The following is a 27,943-nucleotide window of genomic DNA, read 5'->3' as shown; positions in this document are numbered from 1 at the left end:
AAACATAGGAACAGAAAACTATAATGAAAATATGGTACCATACGGTTAAATTTTCATTTTCATTTGATCTCTTGACAGAAATTATAGCTTGTGATCCTATGTTATATTCAGTTTTCATTTATCAAAGGTTTACTCGTAGCACTTTTTCAGCTGAAGATGGTATTTTGCAATAACTGCACTGTGAAACAATTTAGAGCATCTTTAGAATGAATGAGATTGTCACCAAGCTCTTTGCCATTGTTTGTTTTTAGACCGCCGGTTAAGTGATTGGTTCTAAATAAATTCTCTCAATCAGACAATAAACATTATAGTCACATAGTTTTTGTTGGTGCCATTGATGGTAGGTCGAACTGGTCAGTATTTTACTTAAATATTTAATGTCAAAAGATTTTTTTTAAATTTTAAAGCTCAACTTAGATTGCCTAAAGTTATGTTGTACAAATAACTGCAAGTCTGCTAGAATCACCACTTTAGGACTTTTAAATTTGATGATCAGTTTTCAAGGGAAACAGTGGGAAGTATCTGTAGTACCAGTTGACAGTGTGGTCTCTTAACTCTTTAGTTGCCAGGCATTCTGCCACCGAAATAAATCCTAGTTGCCAAGCCTTTTTGGCAAAAAATTAAAATTCAGTGCTCTCAGGAAAAAAAAAATCACTAAAAATAAACGAATCATCACACCTACCTCAAATTTTCATGGCTGTATATGAATACACATTGGTACGTTGTGACGTAATAAGATATGCAAATAAGGTTACGTGATTTTGGAGGCCATCTTGGAAACCTAATTAATATTCATTTTTTGCGATTTTTTAATACATTTTGACATTTTTCTCCACTATTAATCTATATAAATGGATTTTTATTGTTGGATATTGTTGATTAGTGTTTGAAAATAGAGTACAGAAAAAATATTTTCATTTACTGTGTTTTTTTTCTCTTTGTGCTGTTCCGAAAAAATATATATCGAAATTTTTTCTGCCTAAGCATCCGGAAAGTAATGTTGAAAATATTTTACTATGTATTGAATTTTCCTCTTCACTGAATCCAATATTCATGTCTCCCGAACTCTCATTAAAGTCAATAAGCCATTTAGTAGGATTATATATCTCCACATGTGTTAAAACATTTCAAATCCACTGATTGCTATCACCTGTTGCATTTATGTCACACCCCCTTTTGTTTACCCAAATCTTAGCTCCAGCCCCCCTCACCATCACTGAAACCACTTTCTGTTCTGATTCAACATCTGCATTCATCAATCTCAATTTTTAGTGTCCCCCCCCCCCCCCGAGTCAGAATCTTGTCTATAAACATTGTCGTCATCACTGTCTGAATCTATTGTACAATTGTAAACAAAGCATTTCCATTGAAAAACTAAATAATTCTTGTAAAAAATGTGTCTTCACGCCACTGTACACGATAAGAAGGCTTGATAGCCATTAGTGCAACACACGGCAGTCGAGCAGTTTGTCATGTGCTCGTAAATTAATTTATCAGACTGTCATTGGCGATCATTTACTCGTTGCGTACAACTGTGGCAACATGGCAGACTTGGTTTTTTTTTTTGACGCTCTAAGGCGACTGTAGCAACTAAAGAATTAAGCAAATAGTAGACTGATGGTACCGTACATCATGTTTACTATATCAACTGTAAAACAATGACAGCCAGCATTTGTCTTTGTGTGTGTGTGAGCAAAGTATGCAATCAATACTTAACAAGAAATGAAGTAAGTAGGAAAATGCCAGAAGACAATAGAGAATAAAAATTTTGCCGCGGCGATGGGGGCTCGAACCTGCAACTTATTGGTACGACAACACCGCCTGGCCGGGTAGAATGTGATTCTACCGTATGAGATATCCACCACTCCAATCAATACGTACAGACCAAGCACTCAGACAACTTCAGCAAAGAGTGTTGTAATCAAGCCTGAATTTGCATCAAGTGACTTGACTTTGAGTGGAAATACCTTGTGTTTGATATCGTATAAAAGTAAGCTAGTTTGTTGCTGACTTATTGACCTTTTTATCCCTACAGAAATGACGACAGCATTAGAGGCTCTTCAGTTGAAATACAATAATACAGAAAAAGAGAGGACAGAACTGGAGAAAGAGAAAGAAGAGATGGAAACATATGTTGAAGAATTAAGAAATAATCTTAGTCACAGTGAGAAGGAATGCAAACAATTGCAACAAACAGTAAGTGGTTTATTGGTTACAGTGTTTCAAGACCTTTTCACATCATTTTTTAGCTTCCTGTCCTGAAAATAGCAAGTAGATGACTTAACACGTGTCATGATAGCATGAGTGGAGAATCAGATTCCACTGATTTGCACTTGGATAACTATCATACAGTTTTTATTTCTCTTATTTTGTATTGTTGTTCTTTTGATGCTTAAGTTTAAGGAAAGAGACAAAATTGAAGCTTTCCAAGTGTTTATTAAGATCTTATGTTAATTTTCCTAAATGTTTTGGCAACAGCCAAGAAAATGCATTTGGATGCAAATTATTTCACTATTTGTAATTTTTAAAAATATTTTTATTTACCTATACTTTGGTCTTCAGTTTTAAAATTATATATTAGGGATGGTGTGTAAATTATAAATATATTTTCGTCACTGTGTCTCTAACAGGTAAATATGCTTGACCAAGTCAACCAAGAACAAACTACCAAATTGAATGACACGACGAAGCAAGTTAAAGAATTGGAGTCAGAGCTAGAAAAGCATTCGCAAATTGTTTCTTTTATTCACACCCTTAACTTGAAAACGGACGGAGGAGCCAAGAAGTAAAGTCAACTGGACTGGATATTTAGATTTAAGGGGGCGAAGGGGAGGATGTTGTTGGTGGTGGTGGAGGAGGATTTTAAAACCTCCACTTTTTCAATTCATCTACATTTTAATAAATTATTTGTATTTATAAGCTAAACATGATCATTTTATGGGAGTCATACTTTAAGGGTCTTTAGTCTCCGCTATCCTTTTGTATTTATTGTCCCTTTCATGTTTCTTTCTATGTCCCATATCCCAGGTAATACAACTTAATTTTGCCAAGGCCATTTCTGGGATCATTTGCTGAGGGGAAAGCAGTCAGTCCTGAGCATGTTTTTGTTTTATGTAGAGATTTGTATTCCCATGTAGTTTTCTGTACCTTCTTGTTTGTGTCATGGTCCAGAGAGGTCAATCATTAAAAGACAGAAAATTGAAGCTTTGGAATTTAAACAGAAAGGAATGAACTCACCAAATCAAAGTGATAATGATGAATATTTAGGTAACACCTAACCTGAAATTCCAATAGATTACGGGAATACACAGATTTTATATTATGACATTTGATAACTCAGGAAACCCCCCAAAATACATCTTATTGTGTAGGCTAGTTACACATTATCTTTTAAAACTTATTTGGACTTGTGATTTCCCATGTGCATTGTTAAAATTTGAGAGGAACAATAAAATTGTATATACTGTATACTAATTATTGATGGATATGTGTGTGTGTGTGTGTGTGTGTGTGTGTGTGTGTTAAGAGAGAGACAGAGAGATGTGCATATGAAGTTGTGCCAAGAGGTCGTTATTGTGACATTCTCATTCACCACAAGTCCAATTTAAAGACTGAACTGTTCAACTCTCTTGAGACTGACGTTTTCTTACCTCTACAAGCGTTGAAGACTTTTTTAAAGAGGTTTTTAAAAACCAAATTAATCATAAAGTTATTGTTTTATCCTAATTAATGAAATATGTTAAGTAATTAGTTCGAAATTTACTATTATATAAAACATAAGCTGCATCACTCTATCTGTTACAGTTTTAATGATGGGACTTATTGAAAATGTGCAAAAATTACGGGAAAATGACTTGTAATTAATAAAATGGGTATTATACTTCTAAAAACTGTTTTTGAGTCATAAAATCTAAGAGAAAACACCTAACAATATAAAAATGTCAAAATTAACTAATAAAACATCATTCATGAGCACAATCCACTTTTGAGTTGCATTTGAGATATAGAACTAAGAATATAGATAATTCATTTTGTCCATCTTGAGTGACTTGCTCTAAATCGCTATAGAATTGAAACTAGTAATGGAGTATCGATACTGTCCTGCACCATTCAACAGTAAAATGTTTAACTAGTGTTGAAGAAGAGTCACGCATGCACGAGCACTTACATAACAAAAATAATTTTCACAATGTGTGATCCCGCATATAAACGGGATTAGTCTACACAGCTGGCGACTGGTCTCATATATTTATGGGATTAGTCCTAAGAGAGTTAAAATAGCCTTTACTTAAGTTTAATTTTTTCAAATTAAGCTTTCATGTTTTAATTTTTATTTTCCCTTTGTGTTTTGTTGTAAAGCGCCTTAGAGTAGAGTATGAATTCATGGTTTTTGCGCACTATACCTATGATTTATTATTATTATTATTACAGTAGAATTACTTTAAACCGAAATTTTTGGGACCTTCTAAACCATTTCGGTTTAAAGACATTTTGGTTTAAAGTAAGTTCCCGTGTTGCAATGTTTTTCAAGGGTATTAACTATTTAAGGAATTTTCTCATTTAATCGTATCACGGGTTTCCCGTTAAATGAAGTTGTTGAATAAATGCCGTCTTCGTAACCATTAATTTTCTTAAAAAGAATTTTGTGTGTTTTAAAAATATTTTTGGGGGTTTTCGTTTTCAATTCAAAATTGTTGAAAGAGTTGAGTTCGGGATGCCGTGTAATTTACATATCTCCGTCTTGATCAACTTTTTTTTCATCGACTTCACATAGTATTTTGATTTTAAACTGAAACGTGTAAGCACAGTGCTTTCTTTTAGACAACTTTTAGTAAAATGCAAAGCTAAAATAAGATCGAAAGTTCTTGTGCGATAATTGATAATGAATGATGCGCAGCTAATCAGAGGTGAAGTGAAATGGAAATGAAAAGGCGTGTCAATGCTAAGCTGTCTACTACACATCCCTCTTTTGTTGAAAAACCATTAGGTTCAAAGGCCTAATTACATAGAACCCCCCCCCCCCCCCTCACACACACATTTAAACAAAGTGGAAATGAAATGGCATTTCAATGGTGAGTTGTCTCCCCCCCCCCCCCCTCCTTGTCGTGTTGAAAATCCAGTCAGTTCCAAAGCATCAACACACGAGCGAGAACATCTCGCTTGCGTTATTCTACACCTCAACTCCCCCTCTTTCCTCATTTTTCGCCTGTCAGTCACCCACTGTCTTCCTTTTCCAGTCTGTGCGATTGTGGTGTTGGCCAAGCCCAAGTGCAGTGATTGAAGTGTTTGCCTCCCCCACCCCACCCATCACTCTCATCTTATACTTACGCTCTGTTTAATATCGTTGGGCATTATTACGTGTGGCCTCCTTCTGGAATTTTTGAAGAAAAATATAGAGAGAAAAAGGGAAGGTGCTCTCAAGTTGTTTCGGTTTAAAGAAAGTCCTGCTTAGAAGTATTTCGGTTCATCGTAAGAATTAGTACAAAGATAATTAAGAAACTCGTACAATTTATTAAATTCTTTGCGGTTTAAGGTATTTTTCGGTTTAGCTTCTTTCGGTTTAAAGTAATTTTACTGTATTATTAAAGACAGTGAAAAATAAATAATTAGCTGACAATCCAGCATCAAAATTTGAGTAGCTTTAAAGTGCTGAAAAAGTGTGGATAAAGTTGATAATCTGCCCACACTTTTTTGAACCTTTGAGAAACCATTTTTGCTATTCTATTGGAGCTAAAGGGCCAGTATTTGGTTAATTTTAGAATTTTCATCAACGGAGAGAAACTGATGAAAAGAATTATTTTCCACTTAGTGTTCCCAAATAACTTAATATTGGAGTATTTTTGTGGTAAATGTCACTCAAACGACCTTTTGGCACAGCCTCATATATACAGATTTAGCTTGAAAATTGTCATTGTAAATCTAACTATACCAATAATTTCCTTTGTATAACAGTAAATAACATGTAATACCACCAATGTACTTTCTTGTTGTTTTTATTTTATTTTACAAAAGTGACTGACAAATTGTATGTAATATTTAGCTTGCTTGTGCCTTTCACATCCCCAGGCTTGTGAATACTCTTTCTCAAATTTGTGGGAGATTTTTTTTCTCATTGATTACCTCAATAAAATAGACGATAATAATTTTTTAAAAACCAGCCCTTCCGATGAACATCTTGAAATGATGTGTCCAAGGCATTACATGAAGGAGTGTTATACAGATAATCCATCAAACAAACGTCTGGTGTCAACTGGAATCACCCATATTGTCCAAAGTGAACAAATTTGGGGTTAATAATCTTGCTCAAGGAAAAAAAATTAAAGTGGCTCAAACCTGGGACCTGTAATTTTTTGGACCACACGCTTCTACTTCTTGTGAACTGTGGGTTGCTTGTACAATTGGGAATTAAGTGTATAAAATTGATATGACATTTGATAATTTACAAATATTTTTGAAAGGGGTTGTGTGTACCAGAAACAAGAACAAATTACAGTGGAACACATTAAATGAAGTCAAAGTCGATAGACAATGTATTATTAATTTGGACAGTTTGCTTTCTGCATGTCAAGTAAGACATGAACCAACTTAGAGCAGGACCTCGTATGCCAAAAGCTTGTGATGCTGAGTTTGTTTGTTTTTGTTTTTAAGGGTTTTATGGCGCTTCCAACACATTTAGGTTTTATCAGCGCAAGTAAAAAGGAAGAAAATGGGATAGTAAAAAGTTATAGAATTACAATTAAAGCACCCAAGAAAAAGTAAGGCATAGGGGACCTAGGAACAAATTTGGATCAGATGTAGATTCCAAGAGCATACCACCAATGTACTTAGTTTGAGATCACCTATAAGTCTCATCCGGACACAAGCACAAAATCCAACAAAGAGGAATACACTCAAATGCTTACATTATACATTGAAAATAACAAATATAATACATAACAGAGAGATGATTTACAAGGAAAAAAACATCATCTCCCAAAACAATAACTATGCATTTGACTGTTTCCCTCCGAGCTAGGTCAAAACCAAGTAATCTCATTCCAAGACAAAGACAGAAAGCATGTTGGAAAACAGTTATAAGGGGATAGAAGACACAGTATGGACCCCCCTGGCCACTATGGGAGGTCAGGAACCCCACCCAGGATGCTGAGTTTAAGCAGTACATTATGATCAAGAGTGCCACACTAACACGCATACCTTTTTTCTGATCAATGCTGTTTAAAATATCATTGCAGACCTTCAACAATGCTGTATCAGTACCGTGATGTTTTGGCATATTGGAAACATTCAGATAGATAGATTATCATTTGCATGAGCTAATGTTTTGTTTGTTTTTAAGGGTTTTACGGCGCTTGCAACACGTTAAGGTTATATCAGCGCCAGTAAAAAGGAAGAAAATGGGATAGTAAAAAGTTCTAGAATTACAATTAAAGCACCCAAGAGAAAGTAAGACAAAGGGGAACTGGGAACAAATAGGGATCAGATGTAGATTCCAAGAGCATACCATCAATGTACTTAATTATTTGAGATCACCTAAAAGTCTCATCCAGACACAAGCACATGCCCCAACTAAGAGGAACACACTCAAATGTTTACCAATCATATAATATAATATGCAAACTAAACATAATACAATGCATAACAGAGAGATGATTTCCAAGGAAAAAAATATCATCTCCCAAAACAATAACTATGCATTTGACTGTTTCCCTCCCAGCCAGGACTCCGGAAAGGGCCAGGACAAAACCAAGTAACCTCATTCCAAGACAAAGACAGAAAGCATGTTGGAAAACAGATATAAGGAGATAGAAGACACAGTATGTCCCTCCCTGCCCTCAATGGGAGGTCAGGATCCCCACCCAGTTGCATGAGCTAAAATTAGTTTTCAAAATGTAATTATTTCATAACTACACAACATAAAGACCTTTTTTTAGGTTCATGTTGCAAAACATGATTTAAGACAAGGTAATTACTTAAAACAAAGAACAAAAGTATAATCCCATTAAGAATCTATCAGTACAACCAGTCTGTGACTTAAAAAGTTCCTCTTTGTTTTTTCGGTGTTTGCAATACTTTTGGGATTTTTCATTTGTTTGCCATTTTCTCAAACTGCTCATACTCACAAATGATTACATTATACATTCAAAATTACAAATATGTAGGTAATACATAACAGAGAGATGATTTACAAGGGAAAAAAAAATATCATCTCCCAAAACAATAACTATACATTTGACTGTTTTCCTCCCAGCCAAGGACAAAACCAAGTAATCGCATTCCAAGACAAAGACAGAAAGCAAATTGGAAAAAAAAAAGCTATAAGGGGATAGAAGACACAGTAAGTGACAAGTGCCTCCCTGTCCACTATGGGAGGAAGGAAATTTTACCCACTGCCTTCTGTCAAGCTTTACTTTTAGCCAAAAACAGAGATGTTATTATTGTGTTGAGGTCCAAACCAAATTTTTGTTTTGTTTTTGTTTTTTTTTTTTACAAAATGGCTTATAAGCTGTAAAAAAAAAAAAGACAAAAAAAAGATTATTTGAAAGAATATATAAAAATAATATAATAAAGCACAACAGAATATAGAACCTTGATTTATTTGGATTGTTTTGTTTGTTTGTTGTTGCTTTAGGTCTCTTCCAACACAATTGAGGTTATATGAGAGACCGCTGAAACAAAAAAAAACAAGCAATCTAACAAAAATAGTACAAATGTAAATCAAAATCATAACCCAAAGATATCATAAGCTAAATTATAAATAACCAAGAACAAACAGGCAGAAGATTTACAGAAAAAAAAATATCTCCTGTCAAAAATACAATCACAAACCAAAGAAGCAGGATAGGCTAGTAAAGAGAAGAAGAAACGACATCACTATCGGATCGTACACCCATGCGAACATCATAGGTATATGATTCAAGGGTGATGCTCCCATCCAACCACCCGCTTTATTTGGATTAATAAATAAATAATATTACCCACATCACGTCATAATCATCTATGGATTGCAATATCAGTAACATATAATAACAGAAATCTTAACGAATTAAGAGTCCATAAAGCAAATAATCGGACTGGAGAACATTTTGACTAAGGGATATGATATTGAACATATTAAAAAGCTGTAATAAAATATTTTCGTACATAATATCATGCATCAAATTGATATGGGACATCTAAATTAAATTTGCATGCTTTTCAATCAATACCTATATATATATATATATATATATATATATATATATATATATATATATATATATATATATATATATATATATATATATATATATTTTATATATATATATATGTTGAATCGTGTTTGATACAAATATGGTACGAAAAGTGCTCGACATGTAGTAATGGAGCGAATTATTATTTAAAATATTTACCACAATGTTTGGGGCAGTCTACATCAATGTTTCAGGCTTAATTTGCCATCTTCAGGACTGAGTTGTTTTGTTGATTGTTGTTGTTTCTTGAAGTGGTTCCGGTTTGAAGTTAATTAAGAGGAATTTGCGCCGATGGGGACACTTTCCAACAAAATACACCAACATCACAGAAGAGGAAAAACACATTATCAAACACACCAAGCACAGCACACTATACTACGACAACACACCGTGGACAAAGCGACACAATGATTTCGACGTAACAATGGGTTCGTTCGACGGTGCTGAAACATGCGAACTGGTCGGACTCTACATCCTGTCACAACAACATACACACACATACATCGGCCTCTATAGAGATGACGGACTCGCTATAACCAACAGACGACCAAGAGCGAACGAAAACATCAAAAAACAAATCTGTAAAATATTCCAAAACAACAATTTGAAAATCACGATAGAAGCAAACAAAAAAACAGTTGACTTCCTCGACATCACATTCGACATAAAATCCAATTCATTCCAACCGTTCAGAAAACCAAACAACACCATTAGCTACATTAATAAAAACAGCAACCACCCCCGTCCCGTCATTGAAAACATACCAAAAAACATAGCAGTGAGGGTGAGCAAACTTTCGGAAAACAGAGAGATATTCAACGTCGCAGCCACCCCCTACAAAGAAGCACTCACAAAAAGTGGATACAACACACCATTTTTATACACAGACGCCTCCCTCTCATGTAAACCCCAACACACAAGTGAAGAACGTAAAACAAGAAAACGACACATAACTTGGTTCAACCCACCTTTCGACATAAACGTCAGCACAAACATAGGACAGCAGTTCCTGAAGTTAATTGATACACACTTTCCAAAAAACCACAAGCTACATAAAATTATCAACAGGAATACCATAAAAATAAGTTACTCGTGTAGGCGCAACATAGAACAAATAATTTCAAGCCACAACAAAAAAATATTAATAAACCACCGACAAGAGCAAAACCCACCCACTAGAAAATGCAACTGCAGAAATAAAGAACATTGCCCGCTAAACAAACAATGCTTAGAATCAAGTTTAATTTACCAAGCCACAGTCACAGAAACTAAAACAAACAAGCAAGAAAAATATGTAGGACTAACAGAAAATAATTTCAAAACAAGATACAACCTCCACACCTCAACATTTAGAAACACTAACAAAAAAACATCCACAAAACTCAGCGAACATATTTGGAAATTAAAAGACAACAAAATAGACCACAACATTTCATGGAAAATTTTATCTAAAGCAACAGGATACACACCAACATCAAAACAATGTAGCTTATGCCTGGAAGAAAAATATACTATAATCAAACAACCTCATGAAGCCACACTCAACATGAAAAGTGAGATCTACGGAAAGTGTCCCCATCGGCGCAAATTCCTCTTAATTAACTTCAAACCGGAACCACTTCAAGAAACAACAACAATCAACAAAACAACTCAGTCCTGAAGATGGCAAATTAAGCCTGAAACATTGATGTAGACTGCCCCAAACATTGTGGTAAATATTTTAAATAATATATATATATATATATATATATATATATAATATATATATATATATATATATATATACGTTTGTATTATAATTTCAATACAACCTGTAAATGTAATAAAATACACTCTATTACTGTTACACATTAGGATGGATGGATTTAAAGGCTTTTTTAACAACCAATATTCCATTAAACCAATGACAGAAGCATCTGTTTGTTGTCAGAGGTTTAACAGCACTTGCAACACGAACATGGATTATTTAAGTGCCAGGAAAAGTATGCTTGTTTTTATGGGTTTTACGGCATGCAATACATTTAGGTAATATCTGTGCCAGTGCCAGTAAAAAGGAGAAAATACGAAATAAATAGCACAACATTTAATGAGGGACAATTAGACTATACTAGTACTAGCAATTTTATAATTGATAATTTAAATCAATGAATAAACTTAATCTGAGTGAATGAGGGAGTTTGAGTGAGAGAGAGAGAGCGATGGATGATTTACAAGGGAAAAAAAAATATCTTCCTAAACTGATACCACACATTTGACCATTTCCCTCTCGTCCGGAATGGGACAAAACCAAGTAATCCCATTCCAAGACAAAAACAGACAGCACCCAAGAAAAATGAACTAGTTCAAATAAAGAACAAAGGTAGATCCAAAAGCAATCCCTCCTTGCATCTAGGTTGAGACCACCAAAGAGTGTTTCTCAGACATTAACATACAGTCCAGTCCAGATAATTCGAAATCTGATTAACCGAATTTCTTTTAAATCGAAGAAAATACGATGTAATGAATTATTTTCTTCTTTTTCTATATAAAATATTCATGGTTAATTCGAATTCGAACAGTCGTTATTCTCTTTATTCAAAGTGCAAGTGCTTGCCCATCACTAAAAAAACAAACTCTGGAAGGTCATAACGAACTGCCTGTTCTCCGTATCCACCCTCCCGCGCGTTTTAATGACTGAGCTGACTAATAATAATAATAACTAGACCCCTGAGGCATGTAATGGCGTGTTGTTCCCTCTCCGTCCCACCCGCCATCTCTCTTCTTTCTCCAAATTGACCAGCTGTCTCGCGTCATCCCTCTCTCCTTCTCGCGCTCTCATCACGAAGACTAACTTGTGGTCTGCTGGCCGCTGGCTAACAAAGGGGGTTGGTTATAAATAGATCTAACACACAGTGATAACCACAAGCTGACCAATACACGGCACGAACAATCATAGGCCACACCCCACTCCACGCGTTTCTCTTTCTCTTCTGTGCTGTCTTTCTTTATTGATCGATGGATCTAGATCTAGAAGTAGAGGGCCTACACAGCATGCAGTGTTAACTACTACTCTGCTTTTGTGTAGCTTGTAAGTGTAAGGGCCAGGGCACGGCTTGGCCAGGGCCAAAGCATACGTGTACAACAAGGGTACAACAATGTGCAGTCTTTCTTTCTTTGTTGTACAACTTAGCTTTCTACTCAAGCAGTCTATTTCCCTTGTTTGGAGACAAATCGAATTCTGATAAATAGAAGTCATTTGCTTTTCCCACCCAATTCGAATTATCAGGACTGCACTGTATTTCAATAGGATCTCAGATTATTACAAAATCAATAACAAAAGAATAAAAGGAGATGATTGACAAGGAAAAATTAAATCATTTTTCACAAAACAGGGAACAGAAGTAGATTCCAACAGCACATTATCGGTGTTCTTAGTTTGAGATCACCTAAAACACAACTGCAAGCTCTCACAAAGAGGAATACACTTAAATGCTCACAATATATATTCAAAATAAAATATATAACTGCAGCAAATCAGAGAGAAAAAAGTATCATCTCCCAAAACTATAATTATGCATTCAACTGTTTCCCTCCCAGACAAGGACTCCAGTCAGGGCCAGGACAAATAAAATAATCTCATTCCAAGAAAGACAGAAAGCAAGTTGGTAAACAGATATACAAGGGGGACATAAAACATAACAAGTGACCTTCCTGCCCAATGTGGGAGGAAAAAAACCCCCATCCAGTAACATTTGAAAGTTGGTTCCATACAAATGGTGCAAGTGTAAGCACATTTAAATGTGATAAAATAAATGGGTATCCCCTGTAAACACAGAGTAGTCAACACACAGTGCCAGTAAAACAGGATAAGACAAAATATTTGAAGTTTGATTTAAAAAATCAGAGTTTTCCCCCCCCCCCCCCCCCCGAAGGAAAAAGCACAGAAGCTTATAAATCCAATATGGATAATAAAAATTAGAAGACATAAATCACAGCAATTTTTTATACTGAAGTCCAATAGAAATATATCATATATAACACATAAAGACTATCAATTAATCATATTACATTTGTAAAAATCGCTTCATCTCATTTTTATCTTTAATCAAAGGGAAGACGGGATTTGAGAAATCAGAAATTATTTAAGACTCTAAAAAATATTGGAAAATCCCTAGAAAAGAAAGGGAGTTGGCAGTTCTGTAAAGATGCTTAATAAATCAAGATTGCACATCTTTATTATTTCATTTTATCAGTAGTTAAATGATGTGGTTCCATTAGCATTGTATGACTTTGATCAAAATGAGTAAAATTCGATTTAATCTCATGTAGGTTGTTTTGTTTTTGTTTTTAAGTGTTTTACGGCGCTTGCAACACATTTAAGTCATTTCAGCGCCAGTAAAAAGGAAGAAAAGGGGATAGTGAAAAAAATTATAGAATAAGAAGTAAAGGTACCTAAGAAGAAGTAAGACAAAGGGTGGGGACTGGTTCAAATAGGGAACAGATAAAGATTCAAAGAGCACACTATCACTATCAGTGGGCTTAGTTTGAGATCACCTGATAGTCTCATCTAGACCCCATCACAGGATCCCACGAAGAGGAATACACTCAAATGTTTATAAACCAATAATATATTCAAACAAAAAGTAAAACAATACAAGATTTACAAGAAAAAAAAATCATCTCCCAAAACCCAATACCACATTTGACTGTCTCCCTCTCAACCTGAGACTCCAGCAAGGGTCAGGAAAAAAATCCAAGTGATCCCATTCCAAAGCAAAGACAAAAAGCAACTCAGAAAACAGATAAAGGAGGATAGAAGACACAGAAAGTGGCCTGCCGACCATTATAGCTCGTGAACCCCACCCCGAATCTCATTTGAATATGATAATAATAACAGTTAAGATTTTCAGATTATAAACTTCAGTGGCATGAAAACATGAAACTATACATATGTAAATAATCATACAGATTATAAAAATCAGCTGAATATTTTGCGTACTTTCAGAAATTGTGTTGGTCTGATTCAATTTTACGAGTTGAATTCTAACAAATAGATCAGTACATTTTGCTATCCTTAATTTATTGACTTACACAGCATTGAAGACAAATGTAAAATAATAAAACTAACACAATCATTTCGATATGTGTTATCAGTCAAAAGGTGGATATTTCAAATCATTAGACAAAGAGTCATTTTCAAATGAGAATCAAATAAGATGTTCAGTTTATAATTATTGTGTACAGGACTTGAATGATATAATCATTGTGGAGCACAACATGTATTGTAAAAACAATGAAATGTGTTGCATACATTTAAAAATATGAATGTGAATTTATTTATTCAAATCTAGACTGCACATCCCACGAAGAAAAAAAAAAGGATATATTCCATTTTTGGTTTGACTGCCATCTACATGAAAAACTATAATTCAATGTGACAACAACAAAAAACAAACATTAATATTAAGTTCTTCAATTCTCATAAATAAATAATCAATCAACCACAGTTGTTAAATCGTTATTCATGCTGAACTCAAGTGAGTTTATATAACTTCTTTCTCTTTGTTGAGAAACTAACAGACTGTTAAAATGGAGATCAAAATGGAAATGTCATAGTCACAGTTATCCTTAATAGAGTGGCCAGTCCCACTTGTTCCAGATATTTGTGTTACTCAAAAATTTCTATTCCATAAAATAAAGGTAAAACTTCACTTTTTAAAAACTTCACCCTCCCCTTTTTTCTCTCTTCATAATTGGATTTCATTATATAAATGTAAAAATTTAATTTAAAAAAAAATATTGTCATTATCTTACATTTTTTTCCTGTCGCCCGACAAAGGTCAAAGACTGAAATATTGTTGTATATTTGTGTAATGTGTCACTTCATTAGCCATTTAATTGCTAGTTATATTTTGACTGGATTACTAAGGCATTTTTAGCTTTTATTAAACAATGAGATTATTGCAATACCATTCATTGAAGGAAAAAGTCAAAATAGTGTGCATAGTGGATAAAACAAACTGTAAATAAATACAACATCGTTTAAAGAGCACCTGAGTAAAATGTTTCATAAAATGAATTATCACAAAATATCAATCATTACTCTTATGTCTATTCTGGATAAATAATAATTTTCTCAATACTTCATATATGAACATTTAAAAATATCATAAATAGAATGATAACAATACATTTAAACAACAAGCATACTGTCATGTAATGGAAAATAACAGGTTCTTATCATGGGTGCCAATTTCCCGGTTCATGCCGGAATTCCGGTTTCGCGATATCTCGAAGTCAAATACCTCCGGTTTAAGTGTTTTGAGTAAAATAACCTAATAGCATCTGTAAAAATTCGAAAACGTGATTCAGCCACCTTTTCAGTGTATGGAGGTAGATTCGTGAAACCAGAACTCTCTTTGGTCAAGGCCTCTGCCTGTCCAACCCCGTGTTTACAGTCTCGACCTTTCAAAACGTAGGCTTTGGTTTTAAAATCAAATAAATTTCCTCATTGTGTCAATATGTTTGCCGTGTAATCATTTAATAATGGTATAAAAACGGTGATGAAATAAGAGTAAAGTTTAGGCCACATTTTCAGTAGGAACATTTTCAGGTTTGGAAAGTGTCGAGATTGTATTTTCAGGTTTCAGCACTTCTTCCTGCTGGCACCCATGGTTCTTATGATCACTTGCATTCTTTTTTTCTCTATATCCTTTATCGATCAAGAAACAAAAATCTGAAAAATGCATTGAAGATGTCAAGGCATGGATGGAAGGAAATTGTTCGAGATTAAATGATAAAAAGACAGAAATTTTGTTGGTTGGAAATAAGGGAAAAGGTGTTTGAAAGGGGAATGAATGTAAAGGGACATTCTATAAATCTCATTAATCAGGTAAAAAATCTTGGAGTGTTGCTTGACAGTGATCTTACAATGGGATAATCTTACAATGGGATACCAGGTCAGATATCTGAAAAAGAAGCTATTATTCGAATTAAAGAAAATTAGCAACACTCAGAAATTTATATCAAAATACACTTGCCAAAAACTGATATTTTCATTAGTATTTTTAAAAACTTGACTGCAATTCAATTTTTGTCCGAAATATCAAATTAAAAATTAAAAACATTGCAAGTCATTCAGCACAATTCAGCTAGATTAGTTTTAGGTACAAAGAAGTCACATGAAGCGACACTGCTTCTTTTAGAGGTTGGATAGAAAATAGTTTTATAAAACTTCCAGGAAACTTCTGCAATACAAAATAATATAGATATTATTTTGGAATGTCTCCAGATAACATTTTTTTTATATACTTTGCCACTTTGTTTAATTTACATATGATCGACTTTATCCATCTTAAAATTATGTGAAACTGTAAGTGTCAGTAACTGAAAAAGATTGATTTTGTCATTGCTTCCATTCTTCTTGGTGGGGGGGGGGGGGGGGGGGTGGGGGGGGGGGGGGGGGGGGTTGGCTATGGTACACTACAAAAATCAATATTATATCTTTGTTGCTTGTTTATATACATAAATGTAGTCATTTGCTTAAAATTAGATACTCTAAACCTTCAAAAAATAATTTTCATGTTTTTCTATCAGGTGATGACATGGTTAAAATGCTGATTCAGCGTTCTACAGATTACTTTATTTTGAGTGGACCTCAAAACATATTCTAGTTTAAGGCCTGATATTTGGCATGTTAACACTCCTAAGGACATCCTCTAACACCTTACAGAAGCTGATTTTGAGATTCTTTATCATACTTTTACATATTCAGCCTCATAGTGTCCCATCATTAGGCTCTAACGAGGTCTCTGAATTTAGAGGATAATAACAGAGAAACCCAAAAACTAAAACAGCAAATTAAAAAATCTCATTGTAAGGTGATAAATTTACATAAACATTGTGGTAAAATTACAGCAAACTCTGGCAGTTATCTTTGGAGATCTACTTAAAATAGTGAGAAAAGTTAGTCACAAAGGACATTTTGAGAAAAATGCAAAAATGCATTTTATTTTATTCACATCAGACCTTACCCTTACATTAATCAAGGGTAATTTTATGAGCTTTAGACACCTTTTTTATTTTTGAATCCTAAGAAAATGGATTTTACAGATATTTTACACAAGAATCACAAAAAAAAAATTAAAAACAAAAATTTTCGTTTTTGTCTTAATGAATCTCAAAATTTGAGAGCACAGGACCTGCGGTCCCCTTAAAGCTAAATTATACATTTGTCTTTATTCACATGCTTCAACATTTATGACCTAAGATAACAGCCTCAAAAAGTCTGATTAATCGAAACCATTTCTCTCTTGTGTGTCTACTCTCTGAATTGAAATCTTTCCTCTCCTATTTGTCTATTCTAACAACCACCCATTAATAATCAAGGTTTTCCTATCAGTAACATTTTTCTTTTCTCATATTTAATCTTTTTATCTTTTAATGTCAGGATCAATAAGTTAATTAAAAAAGTTGAAAATAAGATCTCTCAGACTCATGCTCACTCTTTTCATTTCAATCCGTATTTTATCACTATTGGTTTAAACGCTGCCAATTAAAAACTGCTCATTGAACATTCTCACAGCCAGGTGGGGGTCTAACAAGCCACCAGTCGTCTTTATATAAATACTTTTGAATTTCAAGATCATCATGGGGAATTGGTAAATCACCTTTACCATGAAAAGTCAATTCAGGTAGTGGAGCTTCAAGAAGACGAGCAGGAAAACTGGTTGGCTCGTCCGAAAAGAACCACAGAAATCTGTACTCCCAGCCATTGAGAAATACTTCATTCCAGTATGTTTTATAGAATATACTAATTATAGCAACAGCTGGACCTCTGTTGATAACAATCTCACCATGACGGTTGTCTGTATAAACCTCTAGATTATGAGATTGCATAGATCTGTAAAGGTCAGACCACGGCACACGATCCAATTCATCTTTTAACAAACAAAACTGAAAATAGAAAGTAAAGAAAACAAATTAAGAAACAAAATGATAATGAAAATAATAAAAAAGTTGAAAGATATTTTGAATTAGGTCCCTCATTTAATATATATCTGGATGGTGGTTGTAGTGGTAGAGATGATGATAAGGTGGTAGTTATGGTACTGGTAAGAGCCCAGATAATTTGATTTAACTCCATTGTCGTAATTGAGAGGGCTACTCTGCTAAATCTAATAGAAAGCGCCTTGTGATGAAATAACAGCCTATCAAAATGGTGGAAAGTTATTGTCTGTGTTTTATCTAACACTACAGAAACCGGGATAAACCCCAGCTTCAGGAGTCGTATGCTCAAAAGGACAGTGCAAGCTAAAGCAGGAAGAAAATACAAAAGACAAACCACCCAAAAAACCAGCTTGCCTCAACTGGGCCAAGTATATATAGGCTGATTTTTTCCCTGTGTTTTCCTTTTTGTTTTGGCACTGTTTCATACACTTTTTCAGATTTCAGTTTTGGTACGTAGTGGTAATGGACTCAAAATTATCTTAGATTTGAGTATTTGTTTGGAAGTGTCAGGCTCATAGTTTGTCATGTAGAACGCAGGTCTATGTATTAGGACAAGTGTACCTGGGTCAGTGGCAGCACCCGTCCATTATTTAGGATACTATGGTCTTGATGAGAGCACCGATCCAGCATTGAGGACAAGGTCAATCATGCTATGAATGGAATTGTTATCCTTTCTAAATTTGGACATGTAGTAAAAAGTCAATTGATTCTGATTGATTAATAGTTTTTTTTTTGTCCTTTACCCTGTTGAAGGAAAGTTAGTGACCATTCAAGTCAAAAACGAAGTCAACTCCCAACCCCTACCACTTTGATTTGCATATGAACAAAGGCTGATCTGATGGTCTGGTTATCTGTTTCATATCATACAATGAACACAAAGAAAGCTTGTTACCCATGTGTGTGTTTGTAGAAAATTCCATTACTGTATGTGTGCGTTTGTATGTATGTCTGTGTGTGTGTGTGTGTGCATGTATTAGTCTAATGCTTGTATAAATAAAATAAGGTGTATAGCCTTGCTCCCTTTCATTCCTCCACTCGACTATTCAAAGTAGAAAGATGACTGAAGTTCTAGATATTAGTATTAGTGATCCTCAAGTTGTGAGACAACTTATGGAGAATGGAAATAATTTTATAACCGAGTTTGTTGCTGACGCTTACTTTTTACTTTATTTTTTTTAAAAGATATTTTTCTATAGATATGTTCCAGTAATCCGTCAAGTTACTGTTTTTTAAAATGGCAAAAATTACAGGTTTCATAAATTCTTACTAAATTTGATCTCTCTCTCAATATTTATTTTATTTCCCTTTACGAGAATGTATAGGTTGTACCATAAATCATCGCTATTAGCTTGAAAAAAAAAAAGAAGACATCTTCTGCTTAAAGTCAACCCCCCTCGTTGGTCCCAAATTTTCTGTTCTTTATCTGTTCCCTTGATAATGGATAAAATCACCCTTTTTTAAAGTCAACCATTCTTTCTGGCCCTACAGTGTTGGCTTTATCAGGATTCCTCTGTATTCTTTTCACAAAAAATGGTAGCTTTATTTGCCTTCAGGTATGGGGACTAACTTTGTAAAAAAAAAAAATCAACAAGATGTATGTGGGCCATTCATTGTTTCAAAATACAATGTTGCAATTTTTATGTTATTAGGATAAAGTAACAGAGTGGCTATTCGTAAAGGCAAAGGATGGGGCTAAATGGGTTGACGAGAGGTAGAAATGAGGGACAACCTCCAAGGTTGGATGAAGAAGTTGTATTTTGCCTTTTATTGAATAATGTCAAATTGAGGCCTGTGATGATTTTGCAGCTGATGAAGTCACAGTTGAGGCTCCCTCTCCCACCCAACTCTTCTCCCATTATAAACATTTTTGAAATCCCCATCCCTGGCATTGTATGTTGGTGTTATTGCTGATATGTTTGAAGCTGGTTTAAAGATACTGCAAATTCTTCATTCACAATTTTATGCAGGAAGACAAGTGGATGATTCTGACGTCATTCGCTCACTAAGTCCAGCTTAGGAATTCTAGCATTTCTGTCAGCCTGCTTTGTTGACTGTACATGTTACAAACAAATCTAGCAGCTTGTCTCTGGATACCCTCTAATTTCTCAAGGTCTGCTTTAGTGTAAAAGTCCAAAATAATGAATCTATATATTCTAGGACTGAGTGCACTAATGCCTACTCTTTGAATGTTTTAGAGTATTTTTTTCAAGTTTTTCCTGATGGCACCAAGGATGCTGATTGATGATGAGGTAGTAGATGTAATAGTTATAATTTTGATATCATTGATTTACTGATGATGATGATGATGATGATGATGATGATGATGATGATGATGATGATGATGATGATGATAATGATGATATAATGACAATGAGATGGACTGATTGTGGAGGTATTGATGATGCTTTGACATTATTGACTTGAGATAAAGTGTGTGTTATTAGAAGTAGAAGTGATGGTGCTGTTGATCGTATAAAAGATGTAGCATTTGCAGTGGTATTGGCAGTGAGAATATTTGTGGTGGCTGTGATTATGCTGAGGATACCAAGATGGTGGTGGTGGTGTTAGGTGTGATGATGTTGTGTTTGTGGTGAAGTCGGTGATGACAATGGCAATTTGTCAAAGAGGAGGAAAATGTATCTCATGGGGCAAACTTAAACCAAAATGCTAAAACTACATACAAAATAAAATACAAAATCATAGTTATTTAACATTATATTACATATGTAAATATTTAATTAATAGTCCTTTCCCAAAAATAATTTTGAAGGGAATAATATTTATCATATCTTTCATTACATCCAGAGATTATGATACATTTTTGATAAAAAGGCCAGAAAGCATTTGCTTTTATTTTACAAAGCACACTACAATATCTTTGTTGTTGGTCATACAATTTATAAATTAGACTCATGAATCTTTAATAACTTGTAAAACAGTCTATCTAAAGAAAAGTAAAATAGAAAATTAATCAAGCCTTTGAACAACTGCTTTTTAACTCGGCAAACCTTGCTTAGTTTAATATTTTTGCTGAGAAGAGAAAGAGAGAGAAGAGAGAGAGAGAGAGAGAGAGAGAGAGAGAGAGAGAGAGAGAGAGAGAGAGAGAGAGAGAGAGAGAGAGAGAGAGAGAGAGAGAGGGGGGGGGGGCAGAGGCAGGCTATTCTGCCGGAGTGCGTTATTATTATTAACTGATTTTCTTCTTTTTTTTTTTGCCCACCCCGCTGATCAACATATACTTATCCAAGGTTACCAAGGTGGCCTTGTGTCACTTTGGACATTTGGTCCCAGCCTGTCTAGGCCGACGTCATAAAAATGGGAGTGTCACCAAAATCCAAAGAACTAAGGACAGATGTCAAAATTTGACACAAGGCTTGATGGTGCTTTTTCCATGGATTTGCCTCAAGGCTGCTTTAATCCCAATCATAGAAAAATGTTTTGACACTGCAAAAACAGCAGAAAATTTCTGAGAAAATTCCCAAATCCCGGAATTCCGCGGAAAATTATCATCACCGGACGTATTTACCTTATTTTTCTTTATCGTTTTAATTTAGATAGATAAATGAGAACATTAAGACCTACCATCTTTAGGTTTCAGACTCTTAATCTTTATTTATTTGCCCACACCACCGTGAGCCCTTAGTTTTAACCTGTGTAATTTGTGTATTGTATTGTCAAAGGGTTTGCACCTGAACCACATATCCAAGGTTGACATTTGGAGCCTTTCCAATTTACCTTAAAATTTAAAATAAATTGTACTATTCTAAGTTCTATGCGTCAAACTGCCATTAGTATCTGCATCGAATAGTGATTGCATTCTCACAGACATTTTCTTCATATTATTTATTTGATAATAAACTGACTAAAGTTGAATAGATGAAAATGCCTACATCCGAGCATGGCAGTATAGGGGAATTTTCTTTTTTTTAAATAATTTTTTTTTTTATATGAGCAATAATAATAATAATAATAATAATAATAATAATAATAATAATAAACCAAAAAAAATAAATAAATAAATAATGATGATAATAATAATAATACAATAACAAGAACCAAAAAAAAAACAAAAAAAACAAAACAAATAGAACAAAACATGCACATTAACAAAAAGCTTACGTTAACATTGTTGTCCCAGGGTAATATCCGGCCTGTTCTCAGAATTCCCCATAATGTGCCATAACAAAGTGCGTGGGTGATGTTGAATTCCTTCAAAACCTTTGAAACTACAAAGGTCAAATCAACCATCTCATTCATTACCCTTTCAGAAGTTTTGCATGGAGCCTGGTGTTCATACCAGCGACTATGATGCATGTAACGATCATTAGCAATGGTAAAGAAACAAAACGACATTAGCATTAGAAAAGCAAAGATTATAAACACTGTTCTCCACTGCATTGATGAGGCAATGCACTGTAAAACTCTTCCTTGTGACAGAATCATTGCTGTTATTGTTATTGTTGATATTGTTTGCTTGGATGTTTAGTTCGGTTTTTCCTCATGACACAGGTTCATAAACTTTAAAAAGAAAAATGAAAAGAAAAAAAATCTTATTTTTAAAAAAGGGAAAAAAAAAAATCAACTGTTCTGGAAGGGTCAAGAGGCTACCTACACAAAACAAGAGCACAAACAATTTAGTAAATATATCTATAGCATTGTCTCATTTCTCATCTGACTTTCAACCTCTGGAACTGGAACAGGGTGTAGAGTCTAGAGTACTAGATATAGGTAAGGGGGTGTCTATACACACCTAATCACAAAACACTCACACAATCACCCACAATACAAATTTTGCTATATGCACGCAATTTCTATGAGCGTTCATGAAGGCTGGTGACTTCTATGCATTTTAAAAATGAAAAAAAAGTATGCATAAGGATTAATAAATATACATGTATTGCAGAGCAAAACATGTAAAAATATGCGAATTACTTGTTCCTAGATTGTAGAAAAATACAAATAAATATAATCGCGAATTATTCTTTAATGCAAATATGCAGAGAAACACAACAGTTCAAGAATAGGTGATGGAAGATGAAATATTTGGCTTCATGATCGCTTTTTCTAGAGGGCTGGAATAACTGATTATCAACTTTAACTTATGCCCTCCATCAACTTAACCGTTTACTTTATACGTTCAGGGTTGCCAGATGGCCCGAGTTCCTCGAGGTAAAAACTATGACCATGTATGTGACAATCTGGTAACCTTGGTTGCAGGCATTGGTACAGGAGCAAGGTCCCTGCTGCCACCTTGCTTTGTTTACACAGAGACTGAGTTGCCACTAAGGGTGTTCTTGATAAATAATAGTAAATAGCATTAAATAGCACGTCGTGAGTACGAACAAGGTGAAGTAATAGGTGTAGTGATGGTGGGGCGTGAGCATGGCAAAGAAACCTGCTAAAAAAATTTGAGCTTTTATATAGAGCAATATATATCCACTCAAAGCGCTTTACGGGCTTCCTAGCCAACAGCAACACTTAACATTAACATGTAAGACGAGACATATTGAGCTTTTTTTTTATATAGCACAATATCCACTATGTGCTCAAAGCGCTTTACAAGGGGTCCCTGGTCAACAGCAACATTTAACATGTAGGACGGGACATGACGCCTATTAGGCGATATTACAATTTTTCGGACAAAGACAACGCTGTTAACGGCCAGGTACTCATTTTACACCTGAGTACGGTGAGAGAATATGAGTAAAGAGCCTTTTCCAAGGAGTCAACTATGCGTCGAGCGCGAGGCTCGAACCCAGGACCTTCCGATCCTAAAGCGAGTGTCATACCACTAGACCACATAGCCGTGTTATGTGATATTATTATTGGCCGATTATCTTTATCAGACCAGATACTAATTTCACACATGAGTACGTTGAGAGAATGTGAGTAAAGAGCCTGTTCCAAGGTCTCAACTATGAGCCACCAAGAGCGGGACTCGAACCCTGGACCTTCTGATCTTAAGGCGGGTGTCATACCACTCAACCACATCCATACATGATGATGGGGTGGGTATGCGGAGGGGGGGAGGGAGTGAGAGAGTAGAGAAAGAAAAAAAAGAGAGAGAGAGAGAGAGAGAGAGAGAGAGAGAGAGAGAGAGAGAGAGAGAGAGAGAAAAAATTAAAATGACACTCTATAAATTATATAAATTATGGCAACTTTTTTTTTTTAATTGGCAAGAAAGTTCAGGTAACAGAAAAAAAAAAAAAAAGAAAGTTAGCTAAGCCTAAACATTTTTGCCTTTCAGTTATGGTCTATGTGAACAAAGCAAGATGGCGGCAGGGACCTCGCTCCTGCCTTGGTCGCGATTACATGCGTATAGAAAATGCTGCTTTCCGTGCATAGAGGATCGGCCTAAGGCTTAGAGTAAATGGTAACAGAGGAGTCTACTGTCTGTAACAACTTTACTGTCACGAAAGGGGACTGGGGACTGGGACTGGGTACAACATAGGATTGATGATGAAAGAAGAAAACTACGAATTATTTGCAATAATGAAGATGAAATTTTAAAATGTACAGCGTACGCAAGCATTCCTTAAATAATATCTACATTATCATTATCTATCTAGAAACCTGATCCATGTTTGTGTATCTATCTTGTCTCTATCCTAGAAGGTGTTTTTATAGGGTAGAGTCGGGGAACTTCGCCACCCTGCGGTCGCTCCACTTCTTTCGCTTATTTCAGTCTCAAGATGTCAATTTTCTTAAAATAGAAACTGGTCATCAAGACAATCAGCCAATCAGTGATGAGATTTTATTAAACTTGTTCCAGTATTTCAATTCGTAATACTTTATTTTCGCATTTAAAAGTTGTTATGCTCGTCGGGGAAATTCGCCATAGTTCGGGGAAATTCGCCACCACTGTCGGGGAAATTCGCCGCTCGATTTTAACACTTTTTTATCGTGAATTTTATGTACTTTTTAGATATTATTTTGTTTTCTCATGTTTATATTTGATTTAATTTGTAGTAATTACTATATTTTATTTATTTACAATGACAAAAAACTAAAAATATTCAATGACCAACGGCAAGTTTTATAAATGACGATATGATACTATGATAGAAGGCGAAAACATGACAAAATATCTTTTCTTGTGTTTTGCTGAACCATCCTATCCTATTTTTCTCTTAATCTTTTGCTTCCATTTTGGGTTTTCTTTGAAGTTCTCACCATTTATTCTACAAATATATAAAAAACTGCTTCATTATAGTGAAAAGTTCATTAAGTCCAGTTAAATTACTAATAATCATTACTATCTCATTATGTAAATTTTATGCACTATGAACGCTACCCAGACACTGCATCACCAATCTATTAAATAATTATCGGTCAAAATATCATCAATGCCCCTTTAAACATTTAATTAATAATATTTCGACAAAACAGAGCGACAAATGTCCCCAATTAGAACGGCGAATTTCCCCGATACTAGTGGCGAATTTCCCCGAAAGCAGTGATATCATTGGGACCCTCAATTAAAAAATAAACGAATATTTTTAACTATTGCAAATGATGGGAACATCAAAACTAATGTTTAAATCATACAATATCAAAATAACAGGTTGTAGAGTAAGGATCTAAGCTGAAAAAACGCTTAAAATGACAACGAGTGAAAGTAGGAATTTGGAATGGCGGGTGTTGGATTTCGGACGAATCAGGCGCACAGAACGACAGACACGCTATGACGTTAAATGACACGATTGTGTCATGATATTAATGTACTAAATGCTGATTGGTAGATTAAAAACAATAGATGAAAAGAGCATCAAAGTGATGATGTGACACTTGGACTCGTCCAATAATAGGTAAGATGGGTTATTTGCATTTAAAGAGAGGGGTGTGAGAAGTGGCGAATTTCCCCGACGGCGAATTTCCCCGACTCTACCCTACTTAATACTTTCTAATTTTCATTTTTATAACTCCAAGATGGGAGAACGCATGTCGAAGATCCACTCCACACATCCACGCAAACAGAGAGAGAGAGAGAGAGAGAGAGAGAGAGAGAGAGAGAGAGAGTAAAAATACTTGAGAAAAGAATTTTTAAAAAGTTTCGGAATTAAACAATGTATAAAACAATGGGCGTTTCGGGGACAGAACCTCTGTAAGCAAAAATGACCTAAAAAATAATTTTAAATTAGGAAAAAAAAAAATGAATCACCCTAATGATAAATAAATGAACGACATAAATGAATGAATAAAATGCAGTGAGCACGTGATGGAAGTCAGTTTCTGTAGTAGTACGGTGCAGATGTGCAGGTATGATAACCAGGCGAAATTATGGGCTTGTTTAAACATTTTTGTGATGAACAATATTTTGCGGTGGTTTGAAGGTATTCGCATCAATCTCATCATCATCATCATCATCATCATCATCATCATCATCATCATCACCACCATCATAATAATGAAAACGATAACAATAATAATAATAATAATAATAATAATAATAATAATAATAATAATAATAATGATAATGATGATGATGACGATGATGATGATAATGATGATATTGATAATAATGTCAATAATAATAATATTAATAATAATAATAATAATAATAATAGTAGTAGTAGTAGTAGTAGTAGTAGTAGTAGTAGTAGTAGTAGTGGTGGTTGTAGTATTAGTAGAGTCATCGTCGTCGTCGTAATAATAATCATAATAGTAATAATTATGATAATAATAACAATGACAATAATAATAATAATAATAATAATAATAATAATAATAATAATAATAATAATAATAATAATAATAATAATAATAATAATAATAATAATAATAATAATAATAACCCTTCTCTTGCACCTCTTCTTGCATCCGCTCCATACATTTATGTTTCCACATTTGACAAAATGTTATTTTTTTTGTTTGTAAAATTACATATTTGTGTTTTGTTGTTTGTCCCCCGACGAAGGCCAAGGGCCGAAACGTTGTTTGGTTTGTAATGTTCCCTTATATACGAGTCACATTTACCCACTTTAATTTCTCTCCATCTTACTGGCTCATTTCTTCACCTCTAGTTTGACGCTTTTTACCTAGCCTACCTGTTGTAGTTATTCATGATCACACTCTTTGGCTTGTATCTTTGAAACCGTCTGATATATTATTATTTCGTTGTAATAAGTTGATATGATGGCTTAGATTGCACTCATAGCTGATTGCACTAGACCCTATTAATCTTTTTTGTTGTTGTTGTTTTTTTTTTTTTTTTTTGCTCAATAGAAAAACAACTGGTTCAAAAGTTGGCTTATTAAGGATCTATAAAAATCAAGGACGCGGCCTTCCACTATAACAAATCTAGTAGTTTTACCGTATATTTTTTAAACAATAGGTATGTTTTATATCCTTTGGCGCCATATCAACACACCTCACGAATCTTCATGGGAGTCTCAAGGCATTGAGAGATATCAATTTCACAAAATAAATAAATAAATAAATAAAAGAAAATGAAATGCAGCGCGTCGTACAGATTAAATCAGCATTCCACCCTCTTTACTAAAAAACAAACAAAACAAAAACAAAACAACTACTGTGTGAGTAAAACAGGGATGGGAATGGTGTATGATTGTTTTGTGTGGAAATTGAGGTGGAGGGTTCAAGAATGTTGTTTTGTGTCCACGCGACGCCCCTCCCTCAAATAGTCAACATAACGTTGTGTTGTGTATGTTACTGTATAAGATTCTATTGTTCTTGATGGTAAAAATGAAAACGCCGCAAAACCTCAA

The 27,943-nt window shown here is 34.4% G+C and overlaps 2 protein-coding genes across 2 annotated transcripts in view; one reads left to right on the top strand and one right to left on the bottom strand.

Annotated features, from left to right (window-relative positions):
• LOC144968602 (protein CIP2A homolog) overlaps positions 1-5,975 on the top strand; it is a 28,962-nt gene extending 22,987 nt beyond the window's left edge. The window contains exons 22-23 of the mRNA XM_078907103.1: positions 2,036-2,196; positions 2,631-5,975. Coding sequence (XP_078763229.1) covers positions 2,036-2,196; positions 2,631-2,789 — 320 coding nt within the window. The 3' untranslated portion in view covers positions 2,790-5,975. The remainder of the gene's footprint in view (positions 1-2,035; positions 2,197-2,630) is intronic.
• A 5,055-nt stretch (positions 5,976-11,030) lies between these two features.
• Positions 11,031-25,190, bottom strand: LOC144968601 (uncharacterized). Its single transcript, XM_078907102.1, has 3 exons — positions 24,789-25,190; positions 22,335-22,733; positions 11,031-18,164 (listed from the first exon to the last, which is right to left on the bottom strand). The coding sequence occupies exons 2-3, from the start codon at positions 22,656-22,658 to the stop codon at positions 17,775-17,777; spliced, it is 714 nt and encodes a 237-aa protein (XP_078763228.1). The 5' UTR covers positions 22,659-22,733; positions 24,789-25,190; the 3' UTR covers positions 11,031-17,774.
• Positions 25,191-27,943: the final 2,753 nt, after the last annotated feature.

Source organism: Berghia stephanieae, chromosome 3 (assembly GCF_034508935.2).
Source record: "Berghia stephanieae isolate SIO BIC M18660-M18661 chromosome 3, UCSD_Bste_1.3, whole genome shotgun sequence".
NCBI classification, from domain to species: Eukaryota; Metazoa; Mollusca; class Gastropoda; order Nudibranchia; family Aeolidiidae; genus Berghia; species Berghia stephanieae.
This window is presented reverse-complemented; position numbering and strand designations above follow the sequence as displayed.